This window comes from Salmo trutta, chromosome 19, assembly GCF_901001165.1.
Source record: "Salmo trutta chromosome 19, fSalTru1.1, whole genome shotgun sequence".
NCBI lineage: Eukaryota > Metazoa > Chordata > Actinopteri > Salmoniformes > Salmonidae > Salmo > Salmo trutta.
Window position 1 is genome coordinate 44,719,403 of NC_042975.1, and position 17,451 is coordinate 44,736,853.

A 17,451-nucleotide genomic window follows, 5' to 3' on the forward strand; every position below is an offset into this window, starting at 1 on the left:
GGTTGCATCCATTCCGTCTCAAAATACATACGACGAGCACCTTAAAGGATTTGTATTTCCAGCAGCCACATGGCTGTTATACACTAGAGCTGTGTTACTAGTCCAACGCTGGTTAGAGCGTTGGACTAGTAACCGAAAGGTTGCAAGATCGAATCCCCGGGCTGACAAGGTAAAAATCTGTCGTTCTGCCCCTGAACAAAGCAGTTAACCCACTATTCCTAGGCTGTCATTGAAAATAAGAATTTGTTCTTAACTGAATTGCATAGTTAAATAAAGGTTAAAAAACAATGGTTAAGCCACACCCATTTTCTGAAGAATTGCATTATGGGCCCTATAAGCATGGAAACAGTGTCCACTGCTTCTATACTTCATATTTTGGCAAATGTAGTACGACATTCGGGAACTTTAGGCATACTAATTATATCCATATTATGAACAATAAGCATAATACATACTATTTGTGATGTAAATTGAGTATGTTAAGTATGAGTATTCGAACACAGTTTAGGTAGGTTGTTGGGAGTTGTATTGTAGGGTCATTAGCAACGAGAGAAAGGGGGACATGATACATAGGTACATTTCATATTGTATAAACTACTTTCACATTTCTAAGATTATATAAAGCACTAAAGGGTAGATGTGTCAGAGGGTCAGACAGGCACATGAAGTGTCGCTGAAAAGAATAGGCTACCCTGTTCACTGGACAACACTAAGGAAGTAGATACAAAGCCTGTTTCTCAGGAAAGGAATGGAGGCTTTCTCACACAGTACAGTAATGGAATAGGAAGACTCTTTCAACGTCATGCTCTAATGCTGTAGGCAGAAGGATGAGCCCATCCTACACACAGTCCACATCATCCCCTTCGGCTCCCCACTCATCAAACCTCATCTGAGGGGAGGGGGCAGCAGGGTGGAGGCTGTTGATGTTGTCCAGGGCGTCTGGGTCCGGATCCTCTCCCACGCCTGCCTCCATGTTGCCAGACTCTTCACGGTGAGTGCGGACATGCTTGCGCAACGCCGCCGGCTCCTTGAAGGTGCGGTTGCAGAAGGGGCAGCTGCAGGGTTTCTCTCCGGTGTGGATGCGCTGGTGGTGCTTCAGGTGCTGCAGTCGGCTCAGACGCTTGCCACAGATGGCACACACGTAGGGCTTGTCACCAGTGTGGGTGCGCTGGTGCTTGCGCAGGCCGTCTAGGTGGCGGAAGATTTTAGGGCAATCAGAGCAGGAGTAGGGCTTCTCGCCGGTGTGAATGCGAAGGTGGGTTTTCAGGGCCCCCGACTCCCGGAAGCGGCGGCCACACACCCCACATGGGTAGGGCTTCTCTCCCGTGTGGATGCGGATGTGCTTCTTCAGGCTGGAGATGAGGCGGAAGGTCTTCCCACACTCCAGACAATGGTGGGGGCGATCTGCGTCTGGATCTCCTGGAGAGGTGGATGGTCCTGCTGTCCCTCCTGCCCTACCCGGGGACATGCTGTCACTTCCTACTGCTCCAGGGGACCTCAACACCACTTTCTGTCCTGCCAGTCCCCCCTGAGCCGGACCAAAGGTAGCAGCACGTGGCCGCATGGGTTTAGGTTGGCGGAGAGAGTAGCTGCTGGAGCGTGATGACCCCTCCTGCTCCACAACATGGATGTATCCCAGATCATCCACATTCGGGGCAGTCTGCTCACCACCACCAGCACCCCCGGCGCTCCTCAGCCCTGCCCCTCTACTGCAGGTCTGCCCTGGACCTGAACTTGTACCAGGCCCTTGCTCTTCTTTGATCTCAAACCTTGGTCCTACTGCTTGGGTCCCCTGCTGCTGCCGCCTCTCATCTGTTTAGTACAAAATAACAGAAAGGGATGTCAGAAGCACATAGACATTGCATGTTTCCATTCATTCCAAATGAGCTACAACAAATTGGTAATGATATTCTCCCTCTTTATATCAATATATAAACATTTGATTGCCTTATGACAAATAGGAATAATTTACCTGGCCTGCTGGGGTCAGAGCAGATGTTAGGTGTGTTGGCAGCATAGGAGTCCATAGAATGGTTGGTCACAGAGCCATCTGATTGGATTGAGAGCTGACACATTTTATAGTCATCCCTGGAGTCATAACCATGCAGAGACTCAGTGAGAGAGCCACCCATCTCTAGGTCGACCCCGGAAACACACCGGCCGTCCGCACCGTTCACATTACGATTGCTCTGGCGGTCCCTGTCCATAGCTGTGTTCATAGAGCCAATAGATGTGAGAGATGGGGCGAAAACCGACTGACCCATGGTCTGTGCACCAGGGAAAGGAATTTGCAACTGGTCAATTAACTTTTGAGCACTGCTAAGGCATTCCTGTAACGTCCTCAATTCCACTTTGAGTCTTTCGTTCTCCTGCTCCTTGTTAACCAGCTCTTGTTGGGTCTCGTTGAGTACAAGTACTACCTCGCCCAAGAGGGTATCAACAGCAGCGGTTAACGTGGTTTGAATGGTCGGGGCTAGACGTGTCTTCAGTGAGGATACAGTCATGTTGCCCTGGCATGCTTGGTGCCCATACTCAGCCTTCCCTACTTTACGATCATAACAAGGAGTCGTCCCAGATCTGTTTGGGGCGTTGATTATACTTTGTTTACGATTAGGACCACCGGTTGTGTTATTGATACTCAAAGTAGAATCCACGCCGCTATTACAATTTCCTCGCCTAGATGCCATAGCTAGGTAGTTACTACGGTGACCAGCTAGCGCCGCCTGAGAATAACGCAACTTCAATTGCTAGCAAATTCTTTGAACTTAGTTAATCTAACGTGAGAGAGAAGTAGCTATCCTTAAGCAATCCTACCTACCTGTTACTATCATAGTGATGACAATGCGTCAACTTAGTTATTGACAAGTTAGCTAGCTAGCTCACTGACGTTAGTTAAGCCCGAAAAAAATTAACTAGCTGGCTAGCTACGTTAGCAGGCAAGCTAACGTCAATTGACTCCGTAATGCTAGCTAGAAAGCAAAATATACTGACATTGATGAATAAAAATGTTTTGGCAAATTCAGCAACATAAGTTTGTTATTACTATAACGTTATATTAAAAGCGTGTCTGGAGTAAACTTGCACGGTTATATAAAAGGTAGTTATCCTCGTCGCAATGCCTAGAGCGGCTCGACGTCCATCTTCTAGGTAGCGTAGGGGCGTTTCACCGTCGCACATGAATGACGTACCACTGTTCTGGGGTGTAGTCATTATGTCGATTCTGTTGCAAAACGTTTCGTCTGCTGCAAAACGTTTTGAACAGAAACCGTTTACTCCAAACGGAAAACGCAAACGAGAGTTTCTATTAGACAAATATAAGGTAGGTCCCATAGAAATAAGAATACTATAAATACGAATATTCTTATTTCTATAGTAGGTCACTCCCCGTTTCGTCCCGTTTGGTTATTAAACGGTAAATGGTTTCCGTAATGAATACACCCCTGGTAATGTCTTGCTGATATGAAAGTCAGTTCCAAATGTTTCGAACATTGTATCGCACCCAAGGCGTATTTTCGTTTAGACGGAGCACTTGAGGCAGCGGTCGGAGCTTCGTGAATAGACGTTATAAGATGTATTTTTTATTTCTATGAAGCCTTTATTTCAGCAGGGAGTCATACTGAGACCACGGTCTCTTTCGCAGATAAGACCTGCATGAACACATCAATAAACAACAATTACACAATTTTTTACCTTTCATTTAACTAGGCAGTTAAGTCAGTTAACTTCTTTGGGATCAAATCCCTTGAAGAACAAATTATTATTTTACAATGACGGCCTACCCCGGCCAAACCCTAACCCAGACATTGCTGGGCCAATTGTGCACCATCCTATGGGACTCGCCAATCACAGCCGGTTGTGATACAGGCTGGAATCGAACCAGGGTCTGTACTGACGCCTTAGACTGCTGCGCCACTCAGGAGCCCAAACTATACATAGGCTATCTATACTGAGCAAAAATATAAACGCAACATGTAAAGTGTTGAACCCATGTTTCATGAGCTGAAATATAAGATCACAAAAATGTTCCATATGCACAAAAAGCTTATCCCTGTTAGTGAGCATTTTTCCTTTGCCAAGATAATCCATCCACCTGACAGATGTGGCATATCAAGAAGCTGATTAAACAGCATGATCATTACACAGGTGCATCTTGTGATGGGGACAATAAAAGACCACTCTAAAATGTATAATTTTGTCAGACAACACAATACCACAGATGTCTCAAGTTTTGAGGGAGCATGCAATTGGCATGCTGACTGCAGGAAAGTCCACCAGAGCTGTTGCCAGAGTATTTAATGTTCATTTCTCTACCATAAGTCACCTCCAACTATAATATGTGAGCAGAGCTGGAGTAGAGCGTGCCCAATTTGACTGGAGCACAGAGCAAGATTCCCAAAGATTGGAGCGTTGGCCTTCTCGCCCGCTCCAATTATTAGCTCCAGTAGTGCTCACTTCACTAGCTCAGGGCATGCCCGGCCCAGCATGCATTTGTAGTCTTCTTGTGTGCTGCTATAGCCCCTTGCTTTTAGCTACTGTCATGGATTTCACAAAATATTTTCATAAAGAAACTGATAAAACACACAGGTGCTAAATCAAGGTGACTTACATTTTTTTTTAAATTTCTATTTCATTCTAAGTAAGTCACAGCCTATATGCACAATTTCAAATCAAATCAAATGTATCTTTATTCAAATACTTTTCATTGAAATCCATATGGTTTGGTTTCAATACTTCAAAACCATATTATAGGTCCTGGTATTCACAAAAATAGATGGATGTTGGTTAAATTGTGATTTTAATGAATGGAGCAAATTTGGAGCAGCAGTTTTTTCCCCCTGTGAGCTCAAGCAGTTTTAGCGGAGCTGTTGGAAAGGACATGGAGCTGGATTTCCTACCATGCAACTCTGGTCACATGCTCTGCCTCCAACATCATTTTAGAGAATTTGGCAGTACTTCCATGTGGCCTCACAACCGCAGACCACGTGTAATGGGGCTGAGGAGTATTTATGTCTGTAATAACAACCTTTTGTGTTGAAAAACTCATTCTGATTGGCTGGGACTGGCTCCCCAGTGGGGGGGCCTATGCCCTCTCAGACCCACCCATGGGTGCGCCCCTGCCTAGTCATGTGAAATAAATAGATTATGGCCTAATGAATTTCTCTCTATTGACTTTATATGAACTGTAACTCAGTAAAATCTTAGAAATTGTTGCATGTTGCGTTTGTATTTTTGTTCAGTGTATAATATACACATCAATTGCACAAAACACGAAAAGCAAAACACAATCATATGAAACAAACAAATTCTTCAGTAAAAAAGGCCCTTCAACATCCACCTGAATTGCCCTTCAGGCACCAACTCCACCAGCATTAAAGCAGCAATCAGCATTAGAAACAATAACAAAGTCCCTCCCCGCCCCTGTTTCTGTAAAACGCTGAGGAATGTGGCTGGAGAAATGCAACCACTCTCAAATTCATAGACAGATCTATGGATGCAAGGACTGACTATCCATGATATCAAAATGATAGTTTAAACCATGCTTTGAGGCAATATATTGTTTGTTTACATTTACTTTGTTGACAAGCATTGGAGAATTTTAAAAATATATATTTTGGGTTCTGATAGGGTACTACAGTTGAACTAAGCTCATTGGGGCATTTCTAAGTTATATTCTTAAAGGATCAATGGGTGGGCCTATATATAATTAATTTATAAGTCCAAAAATGGATGTAGCAAATGCAGATTGCCCCTTTAAGGAGTTTTGGAGATTATTCCACATGAGGCGCAAAACAACTAAGAGCAGATTCACTTAACTCAGTGGAGACACTGGTTGAATCAACGTTGTTTCCAAGTCCTTTCAATGAAATGACATTGAACCAACGTGGAATAGATGTTGAATTGACGTCTGTGCCCAGGGGGTACACATTGTGTTCTGTCTTTTAAATCCTTTTCAAACCAGCTACACATAGCCTGGTCCAAACCAATTAATCAAAGCCTCTGAATAATTACTGAGTGATCCACAATATCGAAGGCTTTAGACAGGTCAATAAAAATGGCCAGACAGTGTTTCTTCTTATCCAAACTGACAGCTGTGCCATATAAATTGCAAAATAGTTGGGAAGAGATTTTCGATGTACCCATTCCATGGCACATGGTTTATGAATTGATACGCAAAACAACGCCGGATTCAAAACTTCAAATGTTTCTATTTAAATTACTATACAAAATTATTGCAACCAATAGAATGTTATATATATGGGGGATACAATCTTCCCAGCTCTGCAGATTCTGCTGTGAGGAAGCAGAATCATTAGATCATATATTTTGGTACTGTCCATATGGAGCTCGTTTTTGGTCACAGGTTCAGGAATGGCTGAAGAATTGCAACATTTGCCTAGAACTAACGCTGCAGATAGCAATACTGGGTGATTTGAAAAGTCATAGTCAATCAATCAATAATATAATAATTATTTTAGCAAAAATGTGAGAATAGAAAGATTCAATACTTTTGTGAAGCATCACTGCACAGTTGAAAAATATATGGTAAATAGAAATCCAAAATGGATGATGTTGAGCGATAGCTGTGAGGGGTTGAATGGAGCTGAAGGGTGGGACTAATAACAACAAGATAACCAATGTAAAACATACGGGGTCTGTAAAATGTATTTAGGTTCAGATATTTTGTGAAATAGCACAGTTACAAATATAAATCAAACTGGATGGACATCAGAAATAGAGGAAGGACTAAAAACAAAAAATATAACTATTGTAAAATAGATTGTGTCTGTAAAATGTGTATAAGATGTATAAACTGAAGGTAGAAGCCTAAGTGTTTATTGGTTTACACCAATTGGGGGAAGGGTGGTAGGGTTTCTGGGGAATAATAAAGGTATATTCAAAAAAGAGTGTGTCTATATATGTGTATATGTATGCATGTGTGTATGTATATGGATAAATATCTATATATTTACCCCTCCAAAACATGGGGGATTGGAAATGATGCAGACAAGTACATTGATGGAAGCAACATTCTTTCCGCATTATTAAGCTGATCCACCCCTTAACAATATATATATATTTTTTAAACTAGAGCTGATTCAGAGTCAGGCATGCAGCTGATGGAGGAAGGGTCAGAGTAATACATATCATGAAGAAAAGCTTGTAGGGAATAAAACTAATAAATGATACAAGGATCAGTGTTAATCTGTTTGGTATCTCTAATACATTCAATAGGACAGTGATTCCTTAGATCATTAGCAAAGACACCACTGGACAAGTACTTGTGGGGGCTATTTGTCAGAATTATTTCAGTCAGTGAGGAGTTTGCTGGATTTTTAACATGAATCAGTGTAGGGATTTGTAATCAGTTTTGTATTTGTATTTATTATGGATCCCCATTACTCTTCCTGGGGTCCAGCAAAATTAAAGCAGTTTATACAATTTTAAAACATTACAATACATTCACAGATTTCACAACACACTGTGTGCCCTCAGGCCCCTACACCACCACTACCACATATCTACAGTACTAAATCCATGTGTATGTATAGTGTGTGTATGTGTGTGTGTGTATGCATGTGTCTGTGCCAATGTTTGTGTTGCTTCACAGACCCCGCTGTTCCATAAGGTGTTTTTTTATTTTTTTTAAAAAAATCTAATTTTACTGCTTGCGTCAGTTACTTGATGTGGAATAGAGTTCCATGTAGTCATGGCTCTATGTAGTACTGTGTGCCTCCCATAGTCTGTTCTGGACTTGGGGACTGTGAAGAGACCTCTTGTGGCATGTCTTGTGGGGTATGCATGGGTGTCCGAGCTGTGTGCCAGTAGTTGAGACGGACAGCTCGGTGCATTCAACATGTCAATACCTCTCATAAATACAAGTAGTGATGAGGTCAACCTCTCCTCCACTTTCAGCGAGGAGAAATTATTTATATTAGCTCTCTGTGTACATCCAAGCCTTGCTGCCCGATTCTGAGCCAATTGCAATTTTCCTAAGTACTTTTTCGTGGCACCTGACCACACGACTGAACAGTAGTCAAGGTGCGACAAAACTAGGGCATGTAGGACCTGCCTTGTTGATAGTGTTGTTAAGAAGGCAGAGCATCGCTTTATTATAGACAAACTTCTCCCCATCTTAGCTACTACTGCATCAATATGTTTTGACCATGACAGTTTACAATCTAGTGTTACTCCAAGCAGTTTAGTCATCTCAACTTGCTCAATTTCCACATTATTTATTACAAGATTTAGTTGAGGTTTAGGGTTTAGTGAGTGTTTTGTTCCAAATACAATGCTTTTAGTTTTAGAAATATTTAGGGCTAACTTATTCCTTGCCACCCACTCTGAAACTTACAGCAGCTCTTTGTTAAGTGTTGCAGTCATTTCAGTCGCTGTAGTAGCTGACGTGTATAGTGTTGAAGAATCCGCATACATAGAAACTCTGGCTTTACTCAAAGTCAGTGGCATGTCATTAGTAAAAATGTAAAAAAGCAAGGGACTTAAACAGCTACCCTGGGGAATTCCTGATTCTAACTGGATTATATTTTGAGAGGCTTCCCTTAAAGAACAACCTCAAGTAACTCTTTATCCACATTATAGCAGGGGGTGTAAAGCCATAACACATAGGTTTTTCCAGCAGCAGACTATGATCAATAATGTCAAAAGCTGCAATGAAGTCTAACAAGACAGCCCCCACAGTCATTTTATCAATTTCTCTCAGCCAATCATCAGTCATTTGTGTAAGTGCTTTGCTTGTTGAGTGTCCTTCCCTATAAGCATGCTGAAATTCTGTTGACAATTTGTTTACTGTAAAATAGCATTGTATCTGGTCAAACACCATTTTTCCCAGAAGTTTACTAAGGGTTGGTAACAGGCTGATTGGTTGGCTATTTGAGCCAGTAAAGGGGGCTTTAGTATTCTTGCGTAGCGGGATGACTTTAGCTTCCCTCAAGGCCTGAGGGCACACGCTCTCTAGTAGGCTTAAATTGAAGATGTGGCAAATAGGAGTGGCAACAGGCTTAGTTGAGCCTGGTTAAAGTCAAGACAAATATTATTCAAATGGTCTGAGGCCGGGGTAAGCCAATCTAAGTTAAAATCCCCTAAAATGACTAATTCAGATGACAGAAAAGGTTTTTACATACTTACAAATAGTACAAACAGCATCCGGCAGTGGAACGGATAATGTATTGTGGCTTATGGCCACATCTATAACCAAAAGCTCACATTTTGGGGGATAGTGATAGTTAAAGAACATGATGCCACAAGAGTTGATTTCACATATGTAGCCACCCCTCCCCCCTTTTCAGTCACACCTGAGATGTTGTAATCAGCAATGTCAATGTCCTTATTCGGGATCGAGCCATTTCCCCAAGTCATGCGCCCACATATCAAGAACCCACCGGGGCACACACTAGTTGAATCAACGTTGTTTCCATGTAATTTCAATGAAATTACACTGAACCAACGTGGACATTGAATTAACATCTGTGCCTAGTGGGAAGGTCCTATTATTTCAGATCCACACATCAAAGTGGTAGCGCGGCTAGGGCCTAAAGGCCTAAAAGCAGGTAGGAGGCAGGAACTGGGCTAGGAACATAAAAGAGATCTCAGAAATCTCTTTATGTTCCTAGGGGCCGAGTAGGGACGGAAATAGAACTGTGCTGACCTAGTAAATGCTTTTTTTCTCTGGCGTTTCTCAATAGAAACATAGTTAGGAATAAGGTAGGTAAGGCCAGGCTTAGTCGTGTGTGGCCTGATGTCAAAGATAGTCAGTTTAATACAGAGTTTGTAAGCCGGAAAAAAACACCTTAAAATACACTTTGTAATCAATTTTAATGTTAAAATACAATTAAAAGGTTAATTTATGAACAAAAGAGAAAGACTCATGTTGTTATTAACACAAAAACACACACTGGTTAAACCAATCCAGTTATTTTTTTTATCAACAGTGTTGTGGACTCACAGTAGGCCTATGCTATGGGTGAAACCTAATGGGGACCAAAATAAGCAAACCCATTTTAAGGTGACAGCATGGTTTTATGAGAAAATGGGGTTAAAACGAAATACAAAAATCTTTTTTTTTAAAACTGCATTCAAAATAGAGGAGCATCGTCTATGTTTCACTGGACAAAATAGACAAGTCTCAATAGGCCTACGTGTAAGAAAATATTCACATCAGAGCAGATCCTTAGAACATCAGTACATTAAAACACTAACATGTTCCAATCAGCCTTAGTAGTCCACCTGCTTGGGTTTTCCTTTACTCCTGGTCTGTTTGGTGGGGGTTTGAGGTGTGGAGTCAGATAGAGAGTGTATGTCTGACAGGGAGTCTGAGGTCAATTCAGAGTCTGACTGCTCCCTTTTACCTCTTAGATTGGCTTCTCCTTGACTTCTTGTGCAGTGGGCCTTTGGTGGTAGAGTGTGGCCAGGTGGTTAGTGACTTTTTTTTGGAGGCGGAAGTGCCTGCCACACTGAGGGCAGGCAAAGAAAGGGCTTCTCACCCGTATGAATAGTCTTGTGCGAAGACAGTACTGTGGGTGTCTTGAAGGTAGCCTCACAGTCTGCACTGATAAGGTCTGTTTCCTGTGTGAATGTTTGTGATATTCCCGAAAGGTTATTTGCCTAAAACCCTTGCCACACTAGACAGATGGTCTCCCTTAATACCGTGACTTACAGACGTGTATGTCTGAGACCTGCGGTGCCATAAGCTTGGCCGCACTCCTCACAAGGGAAATGCCTTTCCTCAGAATGTATCTTCATGTGAACACGTAAGTCACGTTTAATATTGAAACACTTTCCACACTCAGGACATTTTAAGCCACTGATGTGCTTTTGTCTATGAAACCGTAACATTCCATGACTGATATTGGTCCTGTTAATGTGAAGCAATGGATTTACCACATAGTTGGCAGTTATTCATCCTTTCTGTTTCAGTAGATGGTTGATGTTTAATGTAGATGTTTGATGTAGATGTTTTATAGCTGTACCTGTCATTGGTAATGAGATCCCAGGTCATTTTTGATGTCCACCATTTCATGTTACACATAGTGAATTGCTGTAGTTTTTCACACTTTGTTCTTCAGCAGGTTTCACTGGATACACATTTCCCTCTCAACATTAGGCATCACCTTCTCCTGTTCTGCAAAATAATAACATGTCCAAATAGGAACCTCGACTTTCATTTTAGATTATTTATTATTGACACCCTCAATAGCATTTTCTAAGGACTCATTTTTGACTGGGATGGTGTTTAAACTTGAGTCATGCCTGATTCAATCTGAAAATCATACACTATGTGACCAAAAGTATGTGGACACCTGCTCGTTGAACATCTCATTCCAAAATCATGGGCATTAATATAGAGTGGGTCCCCCCTTGACTGCTATTACAGCCTCCACTCTTCTGGGAAGGCTTTCCACTAGATGTTGGAACATTGCTGCGGGGACTTGCTTCAATTCAGCCACAAGAGCATTAGTGAGGTTGGACATTAGGCCTGGCTTGCAGTCGGCATTCCAATTCATCCCAAAGGTGCTCGATGGGGTTGAAGTCAGGGCTCTGTGCAGGCCAGTCTAAGTTCTTCCACACAGATCTCGACAAACCATTTCTGTATGGATCTCGCTTTGTGCACAGGGGCAGTGTCATGCTGAAACAGGAAAGGGCCTTCCCAAACTGTTGCCACAAAGTTGGAAGCACAGAATCATCTAGAATGTTATTGTATGCTGTAGCATTAAGATTTCCCTTCACTGGAACTAAAAGGGCCTAGCCCGAAGCATGAAAAACAGCCCCAGACCATTATTCCTCCTCCACCAAACTTTACAGTTGGCACTATGCATTCGAGCAGGTAGCGTACTCCTGGCATCCGCCAAACCCAGATTTGTCCGTCGGACTGCCAGATGGTGAAGTGTGATTCATCACTCCAGAGAACGCATTTCCACTGCTCCAGAGTCTAATGGCGGCAAGCTTTACACCACTCCAGCCGATGCTTGGCAATCTTAGACTTGTGTGCGGCTGCTCGGCCTTGGAAACCCATTTCATGAAGTTCCCGACGAACAGTTATTGTGCTGACGTTGCTTCCAGAGGCAGTTTGGAACTCAGCAGTGAATGCTGCAACCAAGAACAGACAATTTTTACACGCTATGCGCTTCAACACTCGGCGGTCCCGTTCTGTGAGCTTGTGTGGCTTACCATTTCTCGGCTGAGCCATTGTTGCTCCTAGACGTTTCCACTTCACAGCTCTTACAGTTGACCGGGACAGCTCTAGTTGGGCAGACATTTTACCAACTTGTTGGAAAAGGTGGCATCCTATGACGGTGCCACATTGAAAGTCACTGAACAGTTCTACTGTCATTGTTTGTCTATGGAGATTGCATTGCGGTGTCCTCGATTTTATACACCTGTCAGCAACGGGTGTGGCTGAAATAGCCGAATCCACTCATTAGAAGGGGTGTCTACATACTTTTGCATATATAGTGTATTCCCAGATAAGAGATGAAAATTGAGGATCCTGCCACACTAGAGGAAACACAGGAACACCCCCCATTATGGCTGCCAGTGTCTTGTTAGGTGGTAAAACTGTCTCAGGATCCACCACCTTCACTAACCCACCAGCTCATTGAACCTCCAGGGCTGCAAACAGGGTCCAGTCTCCAGTAGTCAAGGAATTCCTATACATCCAGAGACACACCTAGACACTCATCTAATGTTAAATGTCCCAGTGTTTGAGGCACTGGCTCATCTCTCACTGACAGGCTTGAAGGAAAAGAGAGGATGTCCAAGGTGGTCCATCTGTACTTCCTATTGGGAATCACCTCCTCCAGAGATATCATTCTGGTCCTCACAGCAGTGTGCTTATCTGCTAAGTGAGATAAATCATCATTAAAGGGTCAATCTGCAGTTCAAACAACAACAAAGCAGCCACCCCACCACAGTTTTAGTTAGCAGCTGAGGAATGGGCCTCATGTTTTGAGGCGCTACAGTGTTTGTTCACCATTACATTGTTTATAAACAATGTAGTACAAATGTTGAGCTAAACTCGTGTGGCATTTAGAAGTTATATTGTTCAAGAAAAGGAATTATGTGAGAAGTGGCGGTGAAAACGATTTTATATTAGGGTTAAGTGCCTCGCTCAATGACAGATTGTTCACCTTATCTGCTCAGGAATTCGAACTAGCAACCTTTCGGTTACTAGCCCAGCGCTCTAAATGCTAGGCTATATCCGCACTAGGTGGTGGGCTGAAGTTGATCGATCCCAGTCGAAAGATGAGCAGATTATTGTTGTATATGACAGTAAAACATTGTTATGATGACTATAACATTTGTTGGCACTATAAATCCTTGCACATTACAAAAATATATTTCAAAACTGTCTGCTCAGGCACATTTTCTGAACTGCTAAATTTGTAACAAATCACAATTCCCATACATACCCCCCGTGATGAAAGCAGCCAATGGCCTGTTTCTATCGAAGACGTAAACACAGCCTCACATGGAAACTCGAGCTGCTGTCTGTGTGCACTTGAAATACGCAGCATGCAATGCGAATTGTCTTGATTGTATGAAGAGGCCACTTAGCCAATGTATTGAATGCTAGCCAATGTTACAGTTTAATTAGCCTAGCTAGCTACTGTAAAATGTTGATTTGCCTTCTCAGGAACATAGTGTTTCATTAAATCAAATCAAATTTTATTTGTCACATGCGCCGAATAACACAGGTATAGACCTTACCGTGAAATGCTTACTTACAAGCCCTTAAAAAACAATGCAGTTCAAGAAAAAGTTAAGAAAATATTTATCAAATAAACTAAAGTAAAAAATAATAAAAAGTAACACAAAATAACGAGGCTATATACACGGGGTACCGGTCCCGAGTCAATGTGTGGGGGTACAGGTTAGTCAAGCTCTCTCTCTGTCAGTAAATTACAATTTTGCATAATTTTTCTGGCATGGTTATATGTCTCATTTCAAGTAACTAGCTGAAGGCCTAAAGGCCCAGTGCGGTCAAAAAGATGATTTTTCTTTGTTTTATATACACTCAGTGGTCAGTTTATTAGGTACACCACATCACTCATAAAAATGGTTCACATCCTACAGACAGTGAGTCACGTGGCCATGGCTTGCTATATAAAGCAGGCAGACAGGCATTCAGTTACTGTTCGATTGAATGTGGGAACGGGCAAAACGGGTTTGAGCGGGGTATAATCGTCGGTGCCAGGTGCTCCGGTTCCAGTATCTCAGAAACGTCCGAGAATGGTACGACAAACAAAAAACATCCAGTCAGCGGCAGTCCTGTGGCCGACAACAGCTCATTGATAAGAGAGGTTGAAGGAGAACTGCAAGAATCGTCAAGCTAACAGGTGGGCCACAAACAGGCAAATAACGGTACAGTATAACAGTGGTATGCAGAACCGCATCTCGAAATGCACAACTTGTCTGATGGGCTATTGCAACAGACGACCACACCGGGATCCTACCAGCTAAAAACAAGAAGAAGTGCCTCCAGTGGGCATGTGATCACCAACACTGGACAACTGAGGAGTGGAAAAACATTGCCTGGTTCAAATCCTGGTTTCTGTTGCATTATGCTGATGGCAGAGTATTGCATTGTTTGTAATGCTCGTTACTTTCAACAAATGTACTATCAGCCACACTTTTGTTTGTGTTGATTTGAATAATTAATGCTATAGGTTCGAAAATGAACCATGCGTCAATATTGCAATGTTGCTCAACCACTATATGTTGCATTACAATATTCATTGGACTAAAATGGATCACATTATTGCTATATTAAACATAATCTTCTCATCTCACTTTAATGGGATTGTAGTAGATGTTTTTTTTTACCATTTCCAATGACTATTCATGCTTAGCCCTACCAGTCAGATGCGCTCCAGCTGTCCTTGTCATGCACGCTCTTCTTCTCTTGAGAAAATAAAGGTCTTCATTTTCTTCACAAACGGCAAACAAACGGCAAAGTCATCAATGCGTATCACATTTCCATGGCTTTTGATTGATTAAGGCATAATTCAAATGATGTCATACCGTGCTTTCAGAAACTATTTACACACCTTTTCCCACATTTTGTTGTGTTACAGCCCAAATTTAAAATGGATTAAATTGAGATTTTGTGTCACTGATCTACACACAATACCCCATAATGTCAAAGTGGAGTAATTTTGTTTATTAATAAAAAATGAAAAGCTGAAATGTCTTCAGTCAATAAGTATTCAACCTCTTTGTAAGGGCAAGCCTAAATAAGTTCAGGAGTAAAAATGTGCTTAAACAAGTCACATAATAAGTTGCATGGACTCACTCTGTGTGCAATAATCATGTTAACATGACTACCCCCTCTCTGTACCCCACACATACAATTATCTGTAAGTTCCCTCAGTCAAGTAGTGAATTTCAAGCACAGATTCAACAAGAAAGATATAGTTCAGTCTTATCAATCACTTATACATATTTAATAAGGATCTTTTACTTAGCTTGATGACTGTGGGCATTTTTGCTTACTTTTTGTTGTTCTAAATAGATGGCTGGAAGGGTTATATTAGATTGTGTAGAAATGCAGGAAATTAGCTTTAGATGCCCCCAAAAATGGGAGAACCCCCGCCAAGTTATGTCCCCCCCAGTTCTAAAACCACAGTTGCACCCCAGGTAGTGCGTACAGCCCAGTACATCACTGGGGCCAAGCTTCCTACCATCCAGGACCTCTATACCAGGCGGTGTCAGGGGAAGGCCCTAAAAATTGACTCCAGCTACCCTAGTCATAGACTGTTCTCTCTGCTACCAGGTAGCAAGACGTACCGGAGCGCCACATCTAGGTCCAAAAGGCTTTTTAACAGCTTCTACCCCCAAGCCATTAGACTGCTAAACAGTTAATCAAATGGCTACCCGGACTATTTGCATTGACCCCCTTTTTTATGCTGCTGCTACTAGCTGTTTATTATTTACGCATAGTCACTTTACGCGTACCGACATGTACATATTACCTCAATTAACCTGTACCTCCGCACATTGACTCAATACCGGTACCCCCTATATATTATTTTATTGTTTTACTTTAGTTTATTAGCAAATATTTACTTACTTAAAAAAAATATATTCTGCATTGTTGGTTAAGGACTTGTAAGTAAACATTTCACGGTAAGGACAACACCTGTTGTATTCGGCGCATATAACAAATCAAATTTTATTTGAAGGTGCACCTGTGTAATGATCATGCTGTTTAAATCAGCTTTTTGATATGCCACACCTGTCAGGTGGATGGATTATATTGGAAAAATTAAACGCTTAATAACAGGGATGTAAACAAATTTGTGCACACAATTTGAGATAAATAAGCTTTTTGTGCATATGAATATTTCTGGGACCTTTTATTTCAGCTTATGAAATTAACACTTACATGTTGCGTTTATAGTTTTGTCCAGTATATACATATACAATTCAGATTTTTCAGGGTGCTGTAGCACCCCTACCTCCCGTGGCTAGACTTAGTCCCCCAATAAATTAGTCTGGCTGACACCAGCTCTCAAGTCCTGGAAAAGTACTGGAAAAGCTGTTTTGTTTTGCTGGCACGAAGCGCCATTAATGAAGAGGCTGTTCCCTCAGCAAGGTAGGTCCTGTGTTTCTGAACCCGGAAGAGCTGACTGGTTGGCTTGATGAAACAGAAATGCTGGGACGGTCCTATAGATCAGGATTCGATCAGGATTCGTTCCATTCGAAACGGGGCTATCCAACCAGCGTAGGGTGCTGTCTTGAAGTCTAACTAGCGCAACACTTCGGACATCGTTTGCGCTTAACATGAATAGGATGGATAAATGATTACACACATTTTAAAATGTTAATACAACCCTTCTACATTTAAACGAGTGACATATTAGACAAATGCAACCTGTAAAACATAATGATCTAATGGCTTGCAAGTATCAACTAACGTCAGCTAGCATAGCTAACTAGAAATGTTCATCCCAAAACTAGCCCACTAATAACTTTTGCTTGCTATCAACCCGAAATCGACTAGCTAATCAAATGTATGGTTTATTTATACATTTACCAATTAGCTAACTTTAGGCTGAACATTTCCTTACTTAACTTACAAACATCACGACCAGGAATACGACTTTCCCAAAGAGGATCCTCTGTTTGGACCACCACCCAGGACAATGGATCTGATCCCAGTAGGTGACCCAAAACAATGGCGCCACAGAAGGGGCAGACGGAGCGGTCTTCTGGTCAGGCTCCGTAGACGGGCACATCACTCACGAGTATACTACTCGCCAATGTCCAGTCTCTCGACAACAAGGTAGACACAATTTGAGCAATGTTTGCCTTCCAGAGAGATATCAGAGATTGTAACATTCTTTGTTTCACAGAAACATGGCTCACTCGGGATACGTTATCAGAGTCGGTGCAGCCACCCGGTTTCTTCACACATCGGCGCCGACAGAAACAAAC

General features: G+C 42.1%; 1 protein-coding gene across 1 annotated transcript; it reads right to left on the reverse strand.

Annotated features, from left to right (window-relative positions):
* Positions 1 to 598: 598 nt before the first annotated feature.
* On the reverse strand, positions 599 to 3,159 carry LOC115154712 (zinc finger protein 316). Its single transcript, XM_029701212.1, has 2 exons — positions 1,973 to 3,159; positions 599 to 1,812 (listed from the first exon to the last, which is right to left on the reverse strand). Exons 1-2 carry the CDS (start codon positions 2,685 to 2,687, stop codon positions 839 to 841), a joined length of 1,689 nt encoding a protein of 562 aa, XP_029557072.1. The 5' UTR covers positions 2,688 to 3,159; the 3' UTR covers positions 599 to 838.
* Between the last annotated feature and the right edge of the window lie 14,292 nt (positions 3,160 to 17,451).

Coding starts and splice junctions, on each gene's coding strand:
- LOC115154712 (XM_029701212.1), bottom strand. CDS start 2,687: ATGGCATCTAGGCGAGGAAATTGTAATAGCGGCGTGGATTCTACTTTG. Junction 1,813..1,972: donor CTCTGACCCCAGCAGGCCAG/GTAAATTATTCC, acceptor TGTACTAAACAG/ATGAGAGGCGGCAGCAGCAG.